This window comes from Uloborus diversus, chromosome 7 (genome assembly GCF_026930045.1).
Source record: "Uloborus diversus isolate 005 chromosome 7, Udiv.v.3.1, whole genome shotgun sequence".
In the NCBI taxonomy this organism is placed as follows: Eukaryota; Metazoa; Arthropoda; class Arachnida; order Araneae; family Uloboridae; genus Uloborus; species Uloborus diversus.
This window is the reverse complement of record NC_072737.1, coordinates 93486653-93507645: the sequence shown is the minus strand read 5'-3', so window position 1 is coordinate 93507645 and position 20993 is coordinate 93486653. Positions and strand designations below refer to the sequence as shown.

Sequence of the window (20993 nt, the reverse complement as noted above, 5' to 3'; positions counted from 1 at the left end):
ACTCACGTTTTTCTTAAGATTTTGATGAATTTTGTACACAATAACTTTATCTGAACAAACACTTCGACATGAATTAGACTTACACTATTTAATCCGAAATATTTTGAGGTGTCACAAGCACTTGGTAGTAATTTTATTAAACAAGTATGGTTTGTTTTTGTAAAACAATTGATTTACTGATATCAAAATAATGAATACATAAACTAAAAGTTATTGCTTGTGCAAAAGGTTTCGTAAATAGATAAACAAAGTAAAACAAAGAATAATTTTCTGAAAATTTTGACGTTTCTGCTTTTTTATAATTCCTAATTTTGGTTCCTAATTTGAAAAATAAAATGAATAAATTACCCGTAAAAAGTTAAGGGGGTCCTGCCTTTGCTCTCCCCCCCCCCCCCCACCCGAATCGGTGCCACTGTCAATTTATCAATCGACAAAAACTAAATATAACCTCAACTTAGTGCTGAACCAGATCTGAGAATGAAACTTTCATCCATAAATCCTGATATTAAGGGTGTATCTGCCATAGCAAAATGAGGGTACCATTCATATCATTAAAATTAAAGCTTCAAAATTTTGTTTGAAAACGATTTATAGAGGTTTAGAGGAATTTGTGTTAATTTTGAAATTACTTTTTTAAGTCCAAAAATATGTTTTTAAACAGCAAACGAGAAACAAAACAAGAACGCTTATATTGAAAACAAACTATTTCTAGAATAATGCATGCAAACTGTACTGTTGAGGAAAATACAGGGGTTCGGCGAAAAAAGTCGACATTGAAAAAGAGTTCCACTTGCCAAACAAATTAAGAAACGCTGCTTTAGAGTATGGATATTCGATTGAAACATACGTGAAACGAATGAACCTTCGAGGAATGCGCTCAGTTATCTCACTGATAAAAATGACTGTAAGACCTGAGGCACAATCATAAATAGGATCCAAAACGATTCAAGAGAAATTTCTCATATCTTTCGTCAAGAGCTAATTGTAAGGGTGTGAGGCGGAAGTCGCGTTAAATCACTTAATTACAGTGTTCTTCCATTGAGGAAAGAGACACCTGCCACCTAGGCAAAAGTTAACGACTTCCTTTTCTTCTCGGGGACCAGACGTCATCGCCTTACGTCACACGCAATGTTCCCTTTAAAAAACTAAACAAATAAATAAAAAGAGTACGAAGAGCTCTAAGAATAGCCAGGAAGATCTCTTTATTTTGGGATAATGTTTTGTGTCATCCGGAATGAACCCGCCTGCGGCGGGACAAAAACGGGATGCCTTTCTTACGGTAAGAGAGGATGTTCCAGAGTTCATGGAAGCAAGAGAGAAAACTTTTTTTTCGGGATATTGCTGGACTCCTTTTAAACGTTTGCTTTAAAAAGTTTATAGACGGTGACTTCGTCTGTTATAGAGGGATATAATGAGCTGTAATTGAGATACGTTTGAAATTTGATCACATCCATATTACTCGATACCCACTCGTGGGATAGGAAGTATAAAAATAAAAAAAAAAGCTATTTTTAGAAATTTAAAATGTCAAGATAATAAAAAGTTGCTCCCTCTGACCCAGATATAGGGGAAAGGGGCACATATGAACATGGTATGTTTTACTAAGATAACGTTAAGCCAAAAATCTTGAAAAATTCTCAAGTAACGATAGTACCAGTTCTACCACTTGGCCTAATTTTTAGAGCAATGAGCCATTTTATGTTTCTGTGGTGGCAACTTCTTTGTTTTAGCAGGTAAAAAAGTTAGCAAATCAATTTTAAGCAAGCATAGAATTGTGGATTTTGGGCTTTTGAAACTTATGCCTTTTTTTTCTGAACTTGAACAGAAATAGACAAACTTGAAAAAATAATAATAATAATAATAATAAGACTGGGCTAAGGGAACGCGGTCACTCGTCGAGATTAACGATATATACCATGGAGTTGGCTAGTTATTTAACATTTGAATTTAAGTTTTAATATAATTTAACGGCATTTTAACCTTCATATGGAGAATTATTTTAAAATTTAATGGAACTTTTAATGGTTCTTTATTTAATAGTTTATTTATTTCACAAAATTTCATATTTAAGTGCAATTGTTAGGTTGACTTTGGCCCCAAGTTTTCAAACCTCACTATGACTACACTGTAACAAATTTCGGAAACGTTTCTAGATATATCGGAAACGTTTCCGAAATAGTAGGAATCCTTCATCCAATAGCGAACTCCTCAATATTCAGAAAGCTTTTTGCTATTTCAAGATATCTAGAAGCGGAAGTGATGACGCAACGCTTCGAAACCTATTTCATCCTTCCAACATAGGCGCCAATGAGTCGGAAATAACGAGAACTTTTTTTTTTCTTATCTATGGTTGCTGCAGTCAGCAACTGTGTAGCATTGGATTGCTTGTTATTTCATGTCTAGAGAGTAGTAAAATGTGTCGAAACTAATTTTACGCCTTTGCATTTTGGACTGCCCTCGACTTTTTAGACGATGTACGCAGCTATTAAGTTAGTTAATAACCATTTGCTTCTTTACAATTTCCAATGCGTTCATAATTAGATATATATTGTGTGTTCAAGCGTGAATAGTTTTAACACCCGTGTTTATACTTAATGAAACGAAACCCTTTGGATTACTTATTCAGTTGTAATGGAGGTACTTAGATTTTCTTCCGCTCATGTTCAGTTGTAAGTATTAATGAATATTTTAAAACATGTTGTTATATACATTTATATTTTTGTTGATTTGCATTTGATGAGGCTCCAATTGTAACTGTTTTTGGGTTTATCGAATTAATTTAAAGTTATCCTACATACCTATGTGCGCGGTGTACTATTTGTTGTAACCAACTGAAACTGATTAATTACGCAAAAGAAGTAAGATTTATATTTGAGAAGCATTCACAGAAAAGTTATTTCGAAATACTTGGATGTACATACATTTTGGTTCAAAAAGAAAAAAAAATCAATTGTTTAATTCATTAGAAATATGGTAATGCAAATATTTTCTAGTATTGTAATTTGCTTCACAAAAAATGTGCCGGTATAATTTATCTTTTTTTATTATAATTTATTCATTCATTTAAAAATATTTATACCATTAGAAAATGACCATGTTATCTATTAGTAAGAACATAGTTATGAAATTAATTCATCTGCTTATTCATTTTGTTAAATGTGGTTAACAATTAAAAAATTCCTTGACATTAGTTCCGAAAATAACATTTCCTTCGTGGATATACTAGTTTAATGTAGGACAGTGAGGAGGAATGAGTCAGTGGCAAAAATGGAACAGCTGCATTTACATGCTGAAATAAAAAGTAATATTATTTCATGTCATCGTTTTAAAAGTGATCAGTTTTTAAATACTATGTTATTAATATGCAATGCACATATGGTGAGAAGATGAGGGGCGTTCACCACGCAGACTGTGCCATTGACATTTTCAAGAGGTTACTTTTTTTAAGGTGGGGGCGCTTTATATCATTTTATGGGTGCACCATCACTCTTATGGTGTGGGGGGGGGGAGGGAACTCTCGTATATATGAAATGGAATAATCATGTAATAGAGTTCAATGTTTTAATAAATAAAATATATAGTGCATTTTGCGCACACTCTAAATCAGTAACCTATTTTGATTAAGTATCTATATTTGTGATAAACTGGAAAAGGGCAAGAACAGAGGAATAAACCCGAATGGTTCCAGCAGGGGGACTTTGGTGTCATATTTAAATTCATCAATTTCTCTGTTGGTACTTTTCGGTACACTTTGTTCGTCACAGAAATTGACTTGACGTGAACGAATTTCGGAACGCAAAGTGTAGGTAAGTTCTGTCAAATTTTATCCGAAAATAAAAGCTATCAAGTTTGATACAAGATATGTTTTTAAGTTCTGCATTAAAAATACAATAATATGTTGATAATTTTGTCTTGAAAATATTGAGAGAAAAACTGAAGTTTAATGTTGTTTAACAAACAATCCCACTTCTGAGAAAGTACTCCCCTTTCCTCCCCCGACGATTTTGTGATTATGAATGAAACTACTATATTATTTCATAAATTTTCAAAAATTTATAACTGTGCATATGTTATGCTGTTAACCATGCTATTTGTCATTAGAAATTCAGAAAAAAAAAATCCACGAAAGATTCTAAAATTGCTTGTTTCATTGCTCTTAGATATGAAAGAATTGAAACTGATATGGCATGCAATACTATTAAAAAAGAATTATTTTTTAGAAAAAATCACGGAAAAAGGATTCCGAAATTCTCAGAAACGTTTTTGAAAATTGTTTGGAGAATTCCGAAATACTCGGAAACGTTTTCGAAACTTTCATGAACCACAGCTGCACAGAATACTCAGAAACATTTCTGGAAATTACGGAAAGAGGATTCCGAAATACTCAGAAACGTTTCTGAAAATTACAGAAAGAGGATTCCAAAATACTCAGAAACATTTCTGGAAATTATAGAAAGAGGATTCCGAAATACTCAGACACGTTTCTGAACATTACAGAAAGAGGATTCCGAAATACTCAGACACGTTTCCGGACATTACAGAAAGAGAATTCCGAAATACTCAGAAACGTTTTTGAAAATTTCATGAACCGCAGCTGCACGATATACTCAGAAACGTTTCCGAATTTTTTTTACAGTGTACGTCACCTTAACTTTGCTCAAAATATCTTCATGCAAACATCAAAATATTCGAAACTAGCGAAAGAAAATACCTGTTAATTCTCAAACAGAATAGAATACTATTCTCGAAATGCAACTGAAATGTGCCTGTTGTGCTATAATTTTTAATTTCGAAGCGTTTTTTGCTATATAGAGAACACTATTTTTGACCGAGTACCAATTTTTTCTCTGACTGTGATAAAGCTAGGTTTAAATATTTTAGCGTCGGATGAACTTCTCCCTTGTTATGAGCTATTCCTATTTTGTGAGAGTGTAAGGTTTATGCGTCTGTGTGTGTTTGTCTGTTGCGACATGACCAGATGAAAAGATCCAGCAGAAGTACAACATTTTGGTTACAGATACCTTGGGTTGAGACCTGATGCACCTTGAATCTTGCAACTCAATTTTCACCTACTTCCTGTGATCAGATTCTTTTGAAGTTCGTATGCGACCTCAGAACCGATGACAATGCGATATTCTATAGTCAAATTGATTAACCATTAATTATTCGTTTAATCCAATTTTAAGCAACAATTTCGCGTAAATCTTCTGAGGGCGAAAAAATGCTCGTACAAATTAATGTTATATACCGTTTAAAACCCCCGATTTCTCTGCATCACATAATGCTTGTTAGAATGTTCCAATGTAGTTAGAACGTGAATTATACTTGTTTTTAACTGATTTCATGTTAAAATGTTGGCGAGCTTTCAACTGGAATTTCATTGTTGGTCAGGATCATTGTTGAACAATGCTTTTATTAAAATGTATTTCAAATCTTTAAAGTAATATAAATATGATTTCCACACACGGTACATTGACGACTGTGATGGATTATCTAGATTTGGCAATTGCTCGAGAGGCAATTTATCGGTGCAGTTGAATGTTTTAAAGAGCTTGACTGTTACAGCTTTAAGAGTACATATGAGGCAGTGAGAAGCAAAGGGATGCAAGTGGACATTTTCAAGTTTTGAGTAAAACGCGTTTAAAGATAACAACTCTTGCCCCAAGACAGAGTAGAGGTTCACCTCTACCATGTGTAGTGATTATTTCCAAATTTTTAATTTTGCCACTTACATCCCTTTGCTTCTCATTGCCTCATATGTGCTTTTTGGAGTTCGATAGATCCCGGTTTATAATCTTATCCGAGCCCTTTAGTCGTTTTGTGAGGGGGGGGGGATTTCATGAATACAAAAAATCTTGAATTATGCTAATATAAATATTTTTTGCAAAATAAGTAAAACTAAAAAGAAAGGAAAATAACAGCTTAAACTAAAACGACACGCTTTTGTAGCAGTGTGATTTAAAAAGTGAATGCGAACTAATTATTTTTTACTTTTTACCTCACATTGCTACAAAAGTATGTTTTTAGTTTTTTTAACTAATATTTTATTTTTCAATTACAATTTAAAACAAAAATTATAATTTTAAATAAAGGATCAGCTCGATTTTTTCCCAACCGTCTGCTCAAGTTTTAACTAGCCTGGGAAAAAAAAAAAAAAACGAAGTAAAAAAATTAATTAAATAGGAACAATAGGAACAATTTCCCCGATAAATGTCGTCTGCTTTTCTTCTCACAGTTTTTCATAGTTTTAATGGACTTAACAGTTCCGGTAAATAATAAAAATCTACTTGTAATTAATAAGTAGGGAAATGTAAGGCAAAGTGAAATAGTTAAGATAGCTTACTTTTTTCAAAAGGAACAAGTTGGAAATTTGTTCTGAAAAGAACAATATATGAGAGAAAGATTGTTGTAGAGAAAGAACAATATATTTTATAATACAGTTTGCATTGAAACATTATTTTTTATTTTTTTCAGTAATTTTGTACCCCTAAAGAAAGAAAAGATTTCACTAAAATTCTAAAATAAGAATAGGAAGTTTTTCACTTTTTTCGTGGGGCAAAGGGGAAAATAAAACATTTTATAGTGCGTTTTTTCTGTTCAATTATTTTAGATATTTTTGATCCGATAAGTGAGTAAATAAAAGAATGAATGAATAAATAAAAAGAAATGAAACAATAAGCGAATAAATCAATAAATAAATGTGTTGATATATATGAGAAAAGGTAAATGAGTGAACAAAATAGTGAATGAATAAGAAAATAAATGAAAGAATGAATAAATAAGGGAATTAATAAATGAAGGTATGTAAATGAAATAATTAATAAATGAGTATGTTAGTGATTTGATAAAAGATTGAATTAGTAAATGAAGATTTGATAAAAGATTGAATTAGTAAATGAAGATTTGATAAAAGATTGAATTAGTAAATGAAATGAAATATTTCCCTTTGCCCCATCCACTTTACCCCGCCTTCATTTGACTAACTGTACATTTAAAATACAAATAAGATGAATATTAAACAAATAAATACTGCAATGAATATTAGAAGAACTCACTTAATATTTGAAATGTTAATAGCAAGTACTTTATCATTCAATAGTAAAAATAATTTTTGACTTACATCAAAATATTAGAACATGGGTATCAATTTTCAAAAATTGCTTGTTTTATCGTATTCTTTGATTTTCAGAGGCAATTTTTTCTTAACTGGAATAGAGTATATGTGTTACACTACGTAGTTAAAATATTATTAGACAGGTGGCGCTAAATGCATAGTAAATATTTAACCATTTCACTTTGCCTCACATTCCCCTATTGCTACTGCAAGGGTTATTTTAAAAAGCAAAAAACAAAATTATTTTTTGACAACGGGGTTAAATCCTCTAAAGAATTAAAGCTGCCAACGTTTAAGTTCAGAAAGGAATTTTATTTGATTCTCTATTTATCACCTACTTCCCTTTGAATTTAAGACCCTTCTTTGTAAAATGTGCTACAAGGACGTTTTATGTTTTAATGGAAAATTTATTCGTTTTGGGAGTGGCTTTATCTCGATTGGCAAATTTTCAGTGAAGTTGACAACATCGCCATAATTTGTATAGTTGGTGTCAAATATTGCGAAATAAAAATCTATAGTAAAATAAGTGAAAAAGAATGGAATTTGCGTAAGTTTTTCTAAAGGAAACGTTCGCATTCAATTTTAATTGTTTCGAAAATACACCAATTTTTTCTCTTCAACCGGCTAATTACTTCCTGATACGAAGTAAAGGAAGTCTTGTATTCTTAAAAACAAATTTCACAAATTTAAACCTAATTATCCATTTTATTTAAATTTGAACAAAATTTGATTAGTTTTTCCAACGTGTACGTAAACACTTTCGTACGTCTAGGAAAAACTAGTCAAAATTTGTTTCCTTTAATATAACCTCTCTTAACCATCTTCCTGAAGCTTTTTATGGCAAGTTTCAACAAAAAACCCCCTCTGAAATAGGGTGAATTTGTCGCCCCCAGAAGCTGCCGCTTGGGGGAAATGCCCCGGTTTTCTCTCTCTCCCCCCCCCCCCCATCCGGCACTATTGCCTAGTCAAAACGCAGTTTGCATGGGTTGACACTTGTTTAGGACCAACTGAGATTCATTACTGTCTAAAATGCTGTCATTCAAAACAAATAAAATACAGAGGAAAAATATTTTTATTTGTATTTGGTCATTATGTTTGAAATGTTCACTGTTCAGGCCGTCTACAAACTTTCACGCACACAGCGCTACCTTATAACTACTAAACTACTAACCCTGACCTAAATTTGCCTGACACGGATGTTCCGTCTGAAGGGTTGAAGTAAAATGCAAATGATGTTAACTTGAGATTTATTACTCTCTGAAACGAAGTCTCTTTACTGACTGCTAATCCACGGTGATTGATTGAATACATTTGGCTGGACATACATGATACGGAGTAGTTTCAATGTAATTTTACGGTAAGAAAAATATACCGATAGGCGCCTATCCAGAGAAATCTATATTTGAAGTTCTAAACATTTCACGAATCCGTTTATGCATCGAATCTCTATTTCTTCTTTTTACAGTGGCGGTTCAAATTGAAGGCCCTTTTGAATATTCTTTTTAAAAACTTAGTATATTACAGTCGAGCCTGCTTCATGAAATAGCCAATTCGCCACGAAATATTACTCTAATAAGCGGGATATCAAAGTAACCGCAATTACAACGGTTTGGTACATTGAAAATTTATTACATTGAGTGGAATCTTCTTCTGATATTCGAATGAACGGGTTTGACTGTAATTGAAAATGTTACGTTTTTCACGAAGAACAAACTCGTATTTATCGTTTTAAAGAAAATTTAATACTGATTTTAATCCTGAAAATAAAATTTAAACATTTGAATACAAAGAGATTTTTAAAAAGTACATACTTATTTTTTTAAGCACAGTTATAGAGTGGTTTGTAATGCCTAACTTTCCTGACCAATCACTGCTCTTGTTCTCGGAACCAATCAAACTTTCGCAATTACAGTTGTGGAAAATTTATCCTGGCAGCATTGTGAACACAACGCTGATCTTAATCACTGCATTGCGATGCTGCCAGGTTAGTTTTGCCGCAACTCTAGTTAATGTTTACGTGTAAGAAGAAAGACTTTCTTTTACAATCAAAATGCAATTATTGCCGCTTAATATGTTCTGTATTGAAAATATTTTTTTTAAATTGAATTTAGTATTTAATTATCTTTAAAATGATTGATACGAGTTTGCGTTTTGTAAAACGTGACATTCTCTATCTGCATACAAATTGAAAAAACCCCAAAAGTGCCCACAATTTTTTACTACTACTGCATTTTAGATGCAGAATGAAGTAGAAAACCGTTATTTCTGCCGAGCTGTTGCTTGGAGTTATTGGTTCTTTACGTAACTCCACTTACTGAGAGTTAAATCAGATGTTAAACTAGATATAGTCGCGGGTCGGCAGCTCAGTAATAATGATAAATTGCATACCTGTCCTGGTTTTCGGTGATTTAAAGCAATTCATGCAGGACACGGTTCACCGCTCTCGAACTGCAACGGCGAAAAATTGGACTCCTTAATCACAATTTTCTTTGAATAAAACAGCATTTCGAACAAAATGAATACAAAGAAAGCATTTCTTGTATTAATCATCTCGAAAGATGTATATTCCCAGACTTTTCTACCTCTGACACATAAGAAAAACAACCGAGTGATTGTGAACGCTTTACTGAAACATTAGCACACAAATAAGAAAATATCGACACTGGGGTCCTGCATATGCATATAAATGTTCTGAACTGATTTATTGCAATGCAAAAATTTGAAATTATATCTTTGATATTCAGTGAAATTTGGCTTTGGTTGTGTTCTCTTCCCAAAGGACGAATACAAAAGAGGGGTGATGGGGTTGATCTCCACAACCTTGAGGGATTCTCTATTGGCAATATTCATAAATTGATGTCCAAAAAACACAATCGTTGGCCATCTTTGATGATACTAGGGAAAGCAAGAGAGTTCGGAACTTCTGGAAATTTTTCGAAGTTGAAGTTTCAAAACAGTAATTTTAGACGATTTTCGGTGATGTTAGGAGGACGAGAGAGCCGAAGACCTTCCTTGGACATTTTTTTTAAATTGAAATTATTAAGACGAAATTGTAGATGATCTCGGGAAATGTTAGGAGAAGGAATGGGTCCAGGGACTTTTCTCCAGTTATTTTTTCGAAACTATTCCAGAAACGTAATTGAAGACGACTTTTGGTGGTGTTAAACTTTTTATAGCACAACACAGGAAATTTTCGAAATTGAAGTTTTAAAAAGGCAGTTTTAGACAACCTTTGGCGATGTAAAAAAAAAACGGACCTTGGCCTTTGAGTTTTATAATCGAACTTAAAAACTCACACAGTACGCACTCACAGTAATAGTACGGATGGTTATCAAGATTGGAGTACCAAAACTTCATTGACGTTTTATCATGGACACTGTTAGAAAGAAATTTTCAGCCAATTTTGCATTTCATTGGTAACTTCCTTAAGATTGTATGTAAATAAAGCGTGTAATGTGAAAGAGCATGTAAATAAAGCGAATAGTATTGTGAGGCTCTGAGAAGTGGAGCTCCGACTCTGACAATGTTTACCTCTGTTTCGGAAAATAGGGAGGGGTAATTGGCGCTAAGTTGAGTTGAGAAACTTTCTTAGTAGTTTTTCAAAAATATTCCAACTAAAATCCGAGCCAATAACACGTCTGTTTTTCATTAAACTCCCCTAAAACAGGTAAACATAGTCAAGGTCACAGCTCAACTAACCAGAGCAGCACTATATATACGTGGCATCAGTGTGTCCTAACATTCTTCTTTCTTTTCTTTTACAGATTTTCGGTGATGCAGCATTTGCACAAACAGTCTTGGAAGGTCGGAGGGTGGATGACGTTTTTGCTGTTGTCTGGGCATGGGGAGTGGCGGTCATGCTGGGCGTGGCAACGTGCGGAGGCATCAGTGGTAAGCATCTCTTTCTCTCTATAAATAAAATACAGAAAAACCTGTAAAGTTGAGCACCTTTGTAATTTGACCACGGGTCTAAGTTGACCGCTATTTTCAGGCACAGAATTAGATCTTTATCATATTATTCAACCTCTATAAGTTGACCACCTGTTTCAGTTGACCACTAAAATAGTGCACCGCAAGTGATCAACTTACACAGGTTTCACTGTATTGTTTGTCTAGATAAAGAATTCTTGTGTCTACGTCCAGAAGCGCTGAAGTCAATCTGGTCACAAAGTTCTCCAAGTGAAACGATACCTCTGGGAGTGTTGGACCAGTGATTGCTCGACTTCTTGTCTGGATCAAAAAATCAGAGCTGTCTTCAGAGTCCCATCTAACTGATTAAACCACAAATAGGGGTACATTCGAGGTACCCTGGAGTGAAAAGTGTCCAGCGTTTATGAGCTATCAAGAAAATGCGAAGCTATATGAACGACAATCATAACATTTTAACCCTTGATAACATTTCTCAAAAATATGAAGACCACAAGCGATGATATAAAGCCGACATAGCCCACAACTAAAGGGGAAGGCGAAGCGACTAAAGAGAAAATTAAAGACAAAACAGAAACAAAAGAAAAATAGAGAGTAAAGTTAGAAATCAAACCGAAAATTAAGCATTATTTTCTGTGAAGGGACCTTTCAATAACTTTACTGGAGTCCCTCAAGCTGATAGTCACTGATTATGATCCTTACCGTTTAATTGTTTTAGCATTTCTACTACGCCCCTGGAGGAAAAAAAAAAGTATACTACTCGTTTCTAGGTTTCTCTGGAAAGCCGGTAAGAGCAAAACGTTGTTCGGAGGGTTGAATGCTCGACTACTCTCATCGTTTTTACAGCTCAAATTGACCATTTTAGTCTTTCACTTCCAGTGGCGTAGTCAAGGGGGGGGAGGGGATAGGGGGGTTATAACACAAGACTCGCCAAATAAAAATCTAATCTGAGATCTATAATTTCAACTAAACCTCAAAAAACACAAACTTGAATTGAAATGTAAATTCAATTTTATAGTGTGAAATATTAGTTCATAACTCTTTTGGGGAGAAAAAAAAGTGAAACGTAACAAAAAGTTTCAAGTCATTAAAATATTTTTCAATTCCTCATTTAAAGTGTAGAATTATTTCTTTCACGGTAATTTCCAAAAGCAAAACCTTCATCAGTACTTCTTAAATACGAAGTGAAAAATGGTAATACGTTTGTTACTTTATTGTCCCCTCCCCTGACAAACCGGCATTTTAGATGGCACTAAATTCATTAAACTCTACGTTACCGCCCTTAAATTAGGGTTGTGGCAGAACGACAAGCATATACAAAATCGATGGTATGTACTTGTAAAGCTTGACTACGGAGAGATGGCGGTTGAACTGGAAGTGAAAACTGACCGCTCCATTTTGTAATAAGTAGAATTGGTGAGAACGCGCAAATAGTAGAATCTCGCGTTCTCGCTCATCCTAAAAATGAAATAGTCCGTTTCTGCTACGAATTCTCGAGTCATCTCTCCGTGGTGAAAATTTAGTTAAGTCTTAGCCCTAGTCTTAAGGGTGGTACATTAAAGCTTACTACCTAAAGCGGCACTTAGACTATTTTTTTAAAGGATTTTTTTCCTTTATTTTATTTTTTTCAATTGATCATATAAGTCAAAAAATGCTACTATAAATAAAAATATAAATAAACTCGCAAGAAAAAGAACTAGAGGAAAAAATGAAACAATCCTTAATTCTCAAAAAAAGGGGGGGGGGGATTTTACCCGTGGAGTGATAATTTTTTCCGATTCATTAACGAAACATTAACGACTTATACACACTATTTGTATATCAGGGAGCAGTGGCGGAGGGCGTTCTATATCAAATGATTCCATTTTTTCCGGAAGGGGGCGAGATTTTAACGCTTATAGTTTGTAGTGTATAGTTTTTCTAAGGTCAAGTACTTATTCTCACTACAATAAATAATGGAAGCATAAAAACTGTTATTTGAACAAAATATTGAGAGGCCTTAATTAGCGAATTTATGGTACTTTTATTTTGCCTGTATGTAAATGGTCGTGTTTTTAAGGCCTTTTCAGATTAGTAATGTTTTTAACACGCTTTTATTAGCTTCACTTGTAGGTTTGTGAGTAACTCTCCTTTGGACTAAGAGCTAGTGGCTTATTAGGGTACATTCCACCATTTTATGAGCGTTTGTGGCCGAGCAGTCTATGGCGCGGGTCTTCACTGACGTCCACCTCCCGGAATCATTGAGCGTGCGTTCTAATCCCGTCTACACCGAAATTAAATTTATAATCTTGCAACTCAATTTTCATCCACTTTTTGTGATCGGATTCTTTTAAAATTTGGAATGCAACTTCAGACCTGATGACAATGCAATATCCTATAATCAAATTAATTTATTAACGATAAGTTATTAGTTTATTCTAATTAACACGTTTTTATTAGCTTAACTTGTATGTTTGTGAATCCAACTTTTCTTTGGAGAAATAGCTAATGGCTTATTAGACTTACAGCGTACAAATCAGAGCTGCGGGGTGTAACAATGTTTGCACATGAATTTACCAGAAGGCATTCAAAATGTCTGATGCAAATAATGCAACAGAATACTAAGATACATTCCATAATAAAAATCGAACACACGCACAAAGATTTCATTTAAGAGTTACAAGTGTTAGCAATATTTAGTATCTAAATCTTATTTGGAAAAAAAAAAAAAAGACAGTAATAAGGACTTTATATTTTTCAAAAATAAAATTAAAAAGTTAAAAAAATACGCTTTAGTAGCAAAATGAACTAAAAAGTTAAAAATAATCTTTATATTACAAGTATATAAAGTAATTGATCAAACACTTAATTTTACTGTAATAGAAAAAAAAAGCGTGGGGGGCTTCTTATCAGTTGTCTTAAATTTCTTCCACTTGTCATCCATGCAAAAGCGTAAATAGGCAGCCCCCACGTTTTTTTTCTATAACAGTAAAATTAAGTGTTTGGTCAATTACTTTATATACTTGTCATCCAAAGATTATTTTTAACCTTTTAGTTTATTTTGCTACTAAAGCATGTTTTTTTTAGTTTTTTAAACTGTTATTTTATTTTATATTTGTTTTGCTTTTTTAATTATAATAGAAATTTTTTATTGCTTTGATTTTTATTTGAAAAACATTTTATGGGTTTTTTTTTCTTTTAGTAAATATGTAAATTATGTTTTTGTCCATTCTCCTTGTTGTTTGAAACAAATTCTATTAAAAGTTAAAGCTGTTTTGAAAAAAATAATAAACCGAGATCTTTCGAAATCGAGATTGACTTCTCTATTATTTTGAATCGAGATCTCGAGACGTGATAACCGAGAACTCGAAATACGATAATCGAGAATTCGAAATACGAGAATCGAGAGCTCAAGATGTGATTATCGATAACTCATGATAATCGTGTTCGAAAATGATCATGAACAATCGAGTGATTCGATTATGAGAACTCTATTATGCCTATCACTATTCTGTATATATGCTTGTGGCACTAATATTGTCTGTACATTAATGTGATAATACTAATATAAATACTGTATATTAATGTGAGGAGTAAAAAGATCAAAGGAGAACTCTGTAATATTTTACAGTGTAGATATCTTCTCATGTAGACCGAAGTAAATGTTATTCCCTTTCATTTAAACAGGGGGCCACATAAACCCTGCAGTGACAGTAGCCTTCGCAACTCTAGGGAAATTTCCATGGAAGAAGGTGGGACATTACCTGCTGGCTCAACATTTAGGAGCATTCGTCGCTTCTGCTGTGCTGTACTTCACATACATTGGTGAGATTATTTTATTCCAATATGATGTTCTGTAAGTTTAACACAAAAAGCTGGGTGATTTAAAAATAATAGTATGGTTTCGAACGTGTATATTTCTCAGAGTAAAAATGGTACAGACCCTTTTTTTTTACGTACTTGAACCATTCTCAAGTTAAAAATGTTATATGTACCCTCCATCGGACACCTGATCAATACTACATCTGTGCTCTTTAACTCCTACCATACTCGTTGTAGCATATGTTTGCACGCACAGACGCAAATGCTGCCGTGACCCAATGTTTCCGTTCATCAAGATCAACAATAAGTGAAGGGGTATAAACACAGTACCCTATCGCAATGCACACATGAAAAAGCCACATGGTGTTAGATCTAGTGACCAAGGAAGACCAATCATAAAGCACTGAATCACCTGTGCCTTGATCGCAATTTTGAGTAACTGAATAATAAATGACTAGTGGAACACATGAAACAACCCGCTGAGATATCTAACGGTAGCCAATTGAAACTTTACAAGTTGTTCCTTCATTCAAGCTCTACCCGAGAGCTGCACGCAAAACATTCTGAAATCGGAAGTCATGTGAAACACCACCATTATTTTTGAATCATCCTGTATACCTGTTATAAAATCGCAAGAAACTTATAGTTTTACAGGGTGACAAGAAATAACTTAGACAGGCATAATACACCATAACTTTAATGCTAATGAAAATATTAAGACCAAACTTCAAAATAAATATGAATACATTATTTCGTCTAATTACAAATTTTCAAAGTGGCTACTTTAGGATTAATGCAGAGCTTTAAACGTTTCACAAAATTTTAGGCCGCTCTACTCACTTATGGATATTTTATTCCATCTCTTGTATAGGGATTTCTTTAGGGATGCCCAAGTTTTAGGAAGTTTAGCATACAACCTTGTCTCTAGGAATTTCTTGCACTATTGGGGTCAACGACCTCAATCCAATGGTTTGGGGAGGGGATATGTGCTAGTGGGAAAATATCACTTGTTTTTTTTTTTTTTTTTTTTTTTGATCAGGGGGAAAAAAAAACGAAACAAATCCTAAACGCATTTTAGAAGATATTGTCTTACCTTGGTCATAAAAATACTTTGGAAACAAAAAATGGACCTTTCAACAGGTTTTCACACCTGCGCACAGAGCTAAAGGCACCCAATATTGGTACAAAACATATTTTCCTGACTTCATTGGAGCTCAAAAATGGCCACCGTATTCCCCAGATTTCAACCCAGTGGATTATTCTGTTTGATCTATCGTGGAGACATGGGTATGTGCTAAACCTCATAAAACTTCAGCTTCCCAAAAGAAATCCTTATGCAAGTTATAGGATAAAAAATCAGAAGTGAGTTGCGGCCCAGAGTCAAAAATTTTGTGATACGTTTAAAGCTCTGTATTAATCCTAAAGGTAGCCCCTTTGAAAATTTGTAAATATATTAGACGAAATAATATACTGTCTGACCACGGATTGTATGGAAAGACAAACATCCGTTTTACAGCCGGAAATTACGAATCTATTATTTTTTACCGATATCAGCTTTTGCAAAGCAGAGTCTCATTCAAATGAGTGGAATACGCGCATCAAATTTTTACTTTTCCCCTTTATTCACATAGATTCGTCTTATCTGGACGTTTGAAAATTCCATGCAATCCGTGGTTGGACAGGATTCATATTTATTTTGAAGTTTGGTCGTAATATTTTAAGTTATTACATTGTTACATTAAATTTATGGTGCATTATGTGTGTCCAAGTTATTTCTTGTCTCCCTGTAAAACGAGGTACGAACTGTCTTATTTTTCTCTAGGCTTAAATTACATAGTTGTTAGATAATTGTGTAAGAAAAAGTGGCAGCATGTACGTCGCACAGCATAATTTCCACCAATAACTGACGAGCAACCCAACCCAAGTGTTACGCACCGATCGGAATAATACTTGGATCGAAGTATTTTAGAAAAATCCTAGCACATATCAACTATCGCTTGTTTGCTTATTGAAATATGTTTATTTTTCTCAATTTTTAAACATTGCTCGGATTTTTTTTATTAAAACTTAAATAAAAATAATATATTACACCCTCTAATTTCCCAAAATATAGGGGTGAGTTTCACCCCGTTAAAAGTGTTTATTACCGATAAAAAAAAAAAAAAAAAAGAGTTCAATACTTTTAAGTGTTCTGTCGATGTGCAAAGTTTTATTCCGATCGGTGAGTGACATTTGGGTAGAGTTACTTATGAATTTAAAATTGGACTTCAATTATACACACACACGTTTTTTTTTTTTTTTTTTTTAATATAAAACTTGCTAAAGTATTTATTGATATCTTCAAAATATCGCTAAACTCACAAATATGGCAAAATGTCTTTCTTTCTGCCCTACCGATTTTAACGCATAGTGGACCGTTGCCGTCAGAAGAGTTTAATTATGGACGGTAACGAATCCACTCGTTTGTCTATGTCACACATGATTGACAAATGCCAGCCTGTTATGAACGCACTGTAATTTGATCAAAATAAGTTATTCGCATTGAAATTATTGTAATCTAAATATTTTAAGGCAATGCATAAGCCTTGAAGTTACGGAAATTTATGGGTATTTAGATAGAAGTAATTGGTAAATATTATGATTAAGAATATCGTGCATATTTTGGTTGAATCGATTTCTTCATATTGTTAAATTTCTTTAAAATTAATTTTTTGTCGTATCCATTCAGTCATACTTTATTTTTCCTGAGCCTAATTTTGTTTTCGAATGTTTTTTGCCGCAAAATGAAGGTATTGATTCTGCCTATATATCTAAGAAATATTTTATGTCATTTCCGCATTTATTGACATTTTATTGTACGCATGGTAAGTACATTTTTAGCTTGCCTCGATACTCTTAACTTTTGACACATACTTTAACTGGTTTTTACTTTTAGCTGCGAGACAGCGGATTCCAAAAACAACAGTGAAAAAAAATGAGGAAAACATTTGCTCTTATTAAATAACACAAAAAGTGATTTGATGAAAAGTTCTTAGATAATTTTTTATCTCTGTTTAACGCTTTCTCAATCGATTTCCGATCGAATTGTTCTAGAAAGAAGCTTCTGTTTGTTGCAAAACTTTCCCCTCTAAATTCTTTTGTGCGTCGCCCGTACAGGAAATTTGAAAACGTCATTTATCATGAGAATTAGTTTTGTTTTTTTTAAATTAAATTTTACGATGAATTAAGTAGTACCATAGTATTTTTTGTTTACAAAATATATTTAGTGAGCTTCCTTCACATAAAAACATGGAATTGATTATATTTCATACTAGCTTTTACCCTTTCTTGCGTTGATGTAGATTTTGTGAACAAATTCAGGTTAATAGCACACGCATGCAGAGGTCAAATAGTTAAAAAGAAAAGAAAAAAAAAAACTAGTATGTTGTGGTCACTATGAAACTTCTTCTGTATCTATCTAATGATTTCTTGGCTCTAACGCGTAATCGCTCATGTAACTGCTACCACAAAATTCTGCTACCCGCAAAAGCGAGAAGATTTCAATAATTGGGAAATTGGCGAACTTAATTCTTTGTCGTTAAATTTTTGGCCCTAGTGCCTGCTCGAGGAATGTTTTTGTTTTGAATACGTAAACAAAGAATAGGGAAAAAGCTATTTGCTTAAGACTACCATAAAACAACAGGGATACCAAAATAGAATTCCTAACGCAAAACTTTAACGACCGTGCCAATTTCCGAATTATCGAAACACACCCGCAAAGGCAGAATCAAAGAGCAAAAACTTAAATAAGCAGGGCTTTAGAAATGATTTTTTAATCACAAACATTTTATTTGATAACTAATAGACGAATACAAGAGATAAAATTTTTAAATCATTGGGATTTTTTCGATCATTTTCCAACAATGGAGTCGTTTCCAAAATTTTAAAAGTATTTTTCTCTGAAAGAGCATGCTTAAAAACATAGGATCAGACCATTTTTTAAATAATTTGTTTAAGCTTAATATTTTAAACAAATTACTTGAATTGCGTGCTTTCAGTGTTTATGCTTCTGTCCTATGACATCACAAATGATGAAATGCCATTCTGTGTTGCCATTCACAGAGCAAAATATTTAATTCGCATCTTTACTCACGTGTATTGGCAACGATATGGTTGATAGCATATCGATTATCATAACGTGGAAACGCAGTAGAAAAATGCGCCAAAGAGAATCATTTGTGACGTCATCAAGACCATGACTTGTTTGAAAGATCGGACATTTAAAAAAAATAATCAAGAAATAAATGTTGGGAAAATGAAAGTATTTTCTGTGTCCATGTTGTTATTATTATTATTATTTTGCTTATTCTATCAATTTCAGTGACAAAAAGTACTACTTTTGACTGAAGGAAATAACCCGATTAACTCGCGTAAAATTCTTTCTCTAACGGGGATCGGGATTTAAGGAAAATGTTGACTTTATTTAAGAACTGTTGACACTATTCCAATGGGAATTTTTAAGAATTACCTATGCTAACTTCTTTTCTTCTTCGTATACGTTTTCCTGGTTTATTTTACGTAGTTCTTTTTTTTTATAACAATACAACTTCTGCCTGTGTTTCAATTCAATTTCAATTCATTTTATTTCAATCAGGGAAATATATTTTTTTTTTTTTACAAATATGCATTTCACATAAAAAATTACAAACAGAAATATATTTCTCCCTGTCTATTTGAAAATCCCTGATTGAGTAGAAGGGAGTAAAGGCTATACAATAGCCTGACTAGCTCCCACCACTCAGAAATGGAAAACAGTAAGAGCTTAATTTAGAGCCAGTTTATAACATAACATAAGATAAAATTAACAGAAAATAAATGCATAGTCATACAAAGAACACATAAACACAACACAAGTAATGCAATTATGTACGTCTAATTTTATAACGGAACCGAGGTATACCATTACGAATATGCTACTTTATCCTAAATTGACTGCAGTAGAATTGAGTATAAATTTTTTTAGCCTATTCTTAAACAAATTTCGATTATTAATGGTTTTTAAACAATTGGGTAAGGTGTTCCACAATCTTGGTCCGTAGGAGTTAATGCCATTAAACAATAGATTTGTTTTTGCGTTAATAGGTATAATGTTTTCACGGTTTCTAGTGGGGTAATTATGAACCAATTCGTTAGTCCTTAACCTGAATCGATTGACAAAATATACCTCAACGTGAGAGAAGCTGCGAGTAAAAGCTAGTTCCATATACAGAGAGCAAATGTGTCTCAGTACTACATGATATAATGTGGTTCTCATTGCTGAATTGTGATCCTTTTTTTTTCTTCCCAGATGCCATCAACCATTTTGACCCTAATCGCACCATCACAGGCGAAACAGCCACCGCCTATATCTGGGCTACGTATCCCAAGCCTTACGTCTCCATCGCCAACTGCTTTCTCGACCAGGTAAGATGTGGACGTGTGTACTTCATTATTCGCTTTTCCCGTGGTTTATATTTCATGATTTAATGGGGAAATTACATGAAATTTATTGTTTTCCACCCTAACCGAAAAAATATTTTATTTCAGAATTTAATTTTTTTTACCTTGAAGTTGTACCCTAAGATTAAACAAATCATTTAGTGAAACCCCGAAGTCTCTAAGTAGTCTAGTTGTTGACTGAGGTATAAGCAAAAGCAGGCCTCAGAATTCCTGTGACAAACAATGCCAAGTATAATAAAAGTGCTTAAAAGGAGCAGAAGAGAAGTTACTTTTGACCAGTTGCTACCAATTCAATTGGTCCAGAATTATACAGGGTGTCTCAAAAGGTTGTTGACAAACTTGTTTCATATCATGATGAACAAGATTTACATAGTAACATATGTTCGCATACATAATGCTGCCGCGCTACATGCAGACAAAGCCAGAAACTAACGGATGAACATGTTTCATATTTATCACACAAAGACAATTTTACACAGCATTTTAGTTTTCAAGGAAGGCTTATAGCTGTTGTTGAAATTTGCTGCCTTCAGCTGTCATACAAGCGTCATTTTGACAAGATTTCACAGATCGCTGCGTTGTCATTGCGGCGCGATTATAAGAGTTGGAGGGACGCAAGTTTTAGCTTTCCTTAAAAACTTAATTACTGTGTAAAATCGTCTCTGTGTAGTAA

At 33.4% G+C, this 20993-nt stretch overlaps 1 protein-coding gene across 1 annotated transcript in view; it reads left to right on the top strand.

Moving 5' to 3' along the window:
• The window catches only part of LOC129227012 (aquaporin-10-like), a 95412-nt gene that overhangs the window by 59667 nt on the left and 14752 nt on the right, over positions 1-20993 (top strand). Inside the window, exons 2-4 of the mRNA XM_054861641.1 lie at positions 10879-11005; positions 14708-14845; positions 20169-20284. Coding sequence (XP_054717616.1) covers positions 10879-11005; positions 14708-14845; positions 20169-20284 — 381 coding nt within the window. The remainder of the gene's footprint in view (positions 1-10878; positions 11006-14707; positions 14846-20168; positions 20285-20993) is intronic.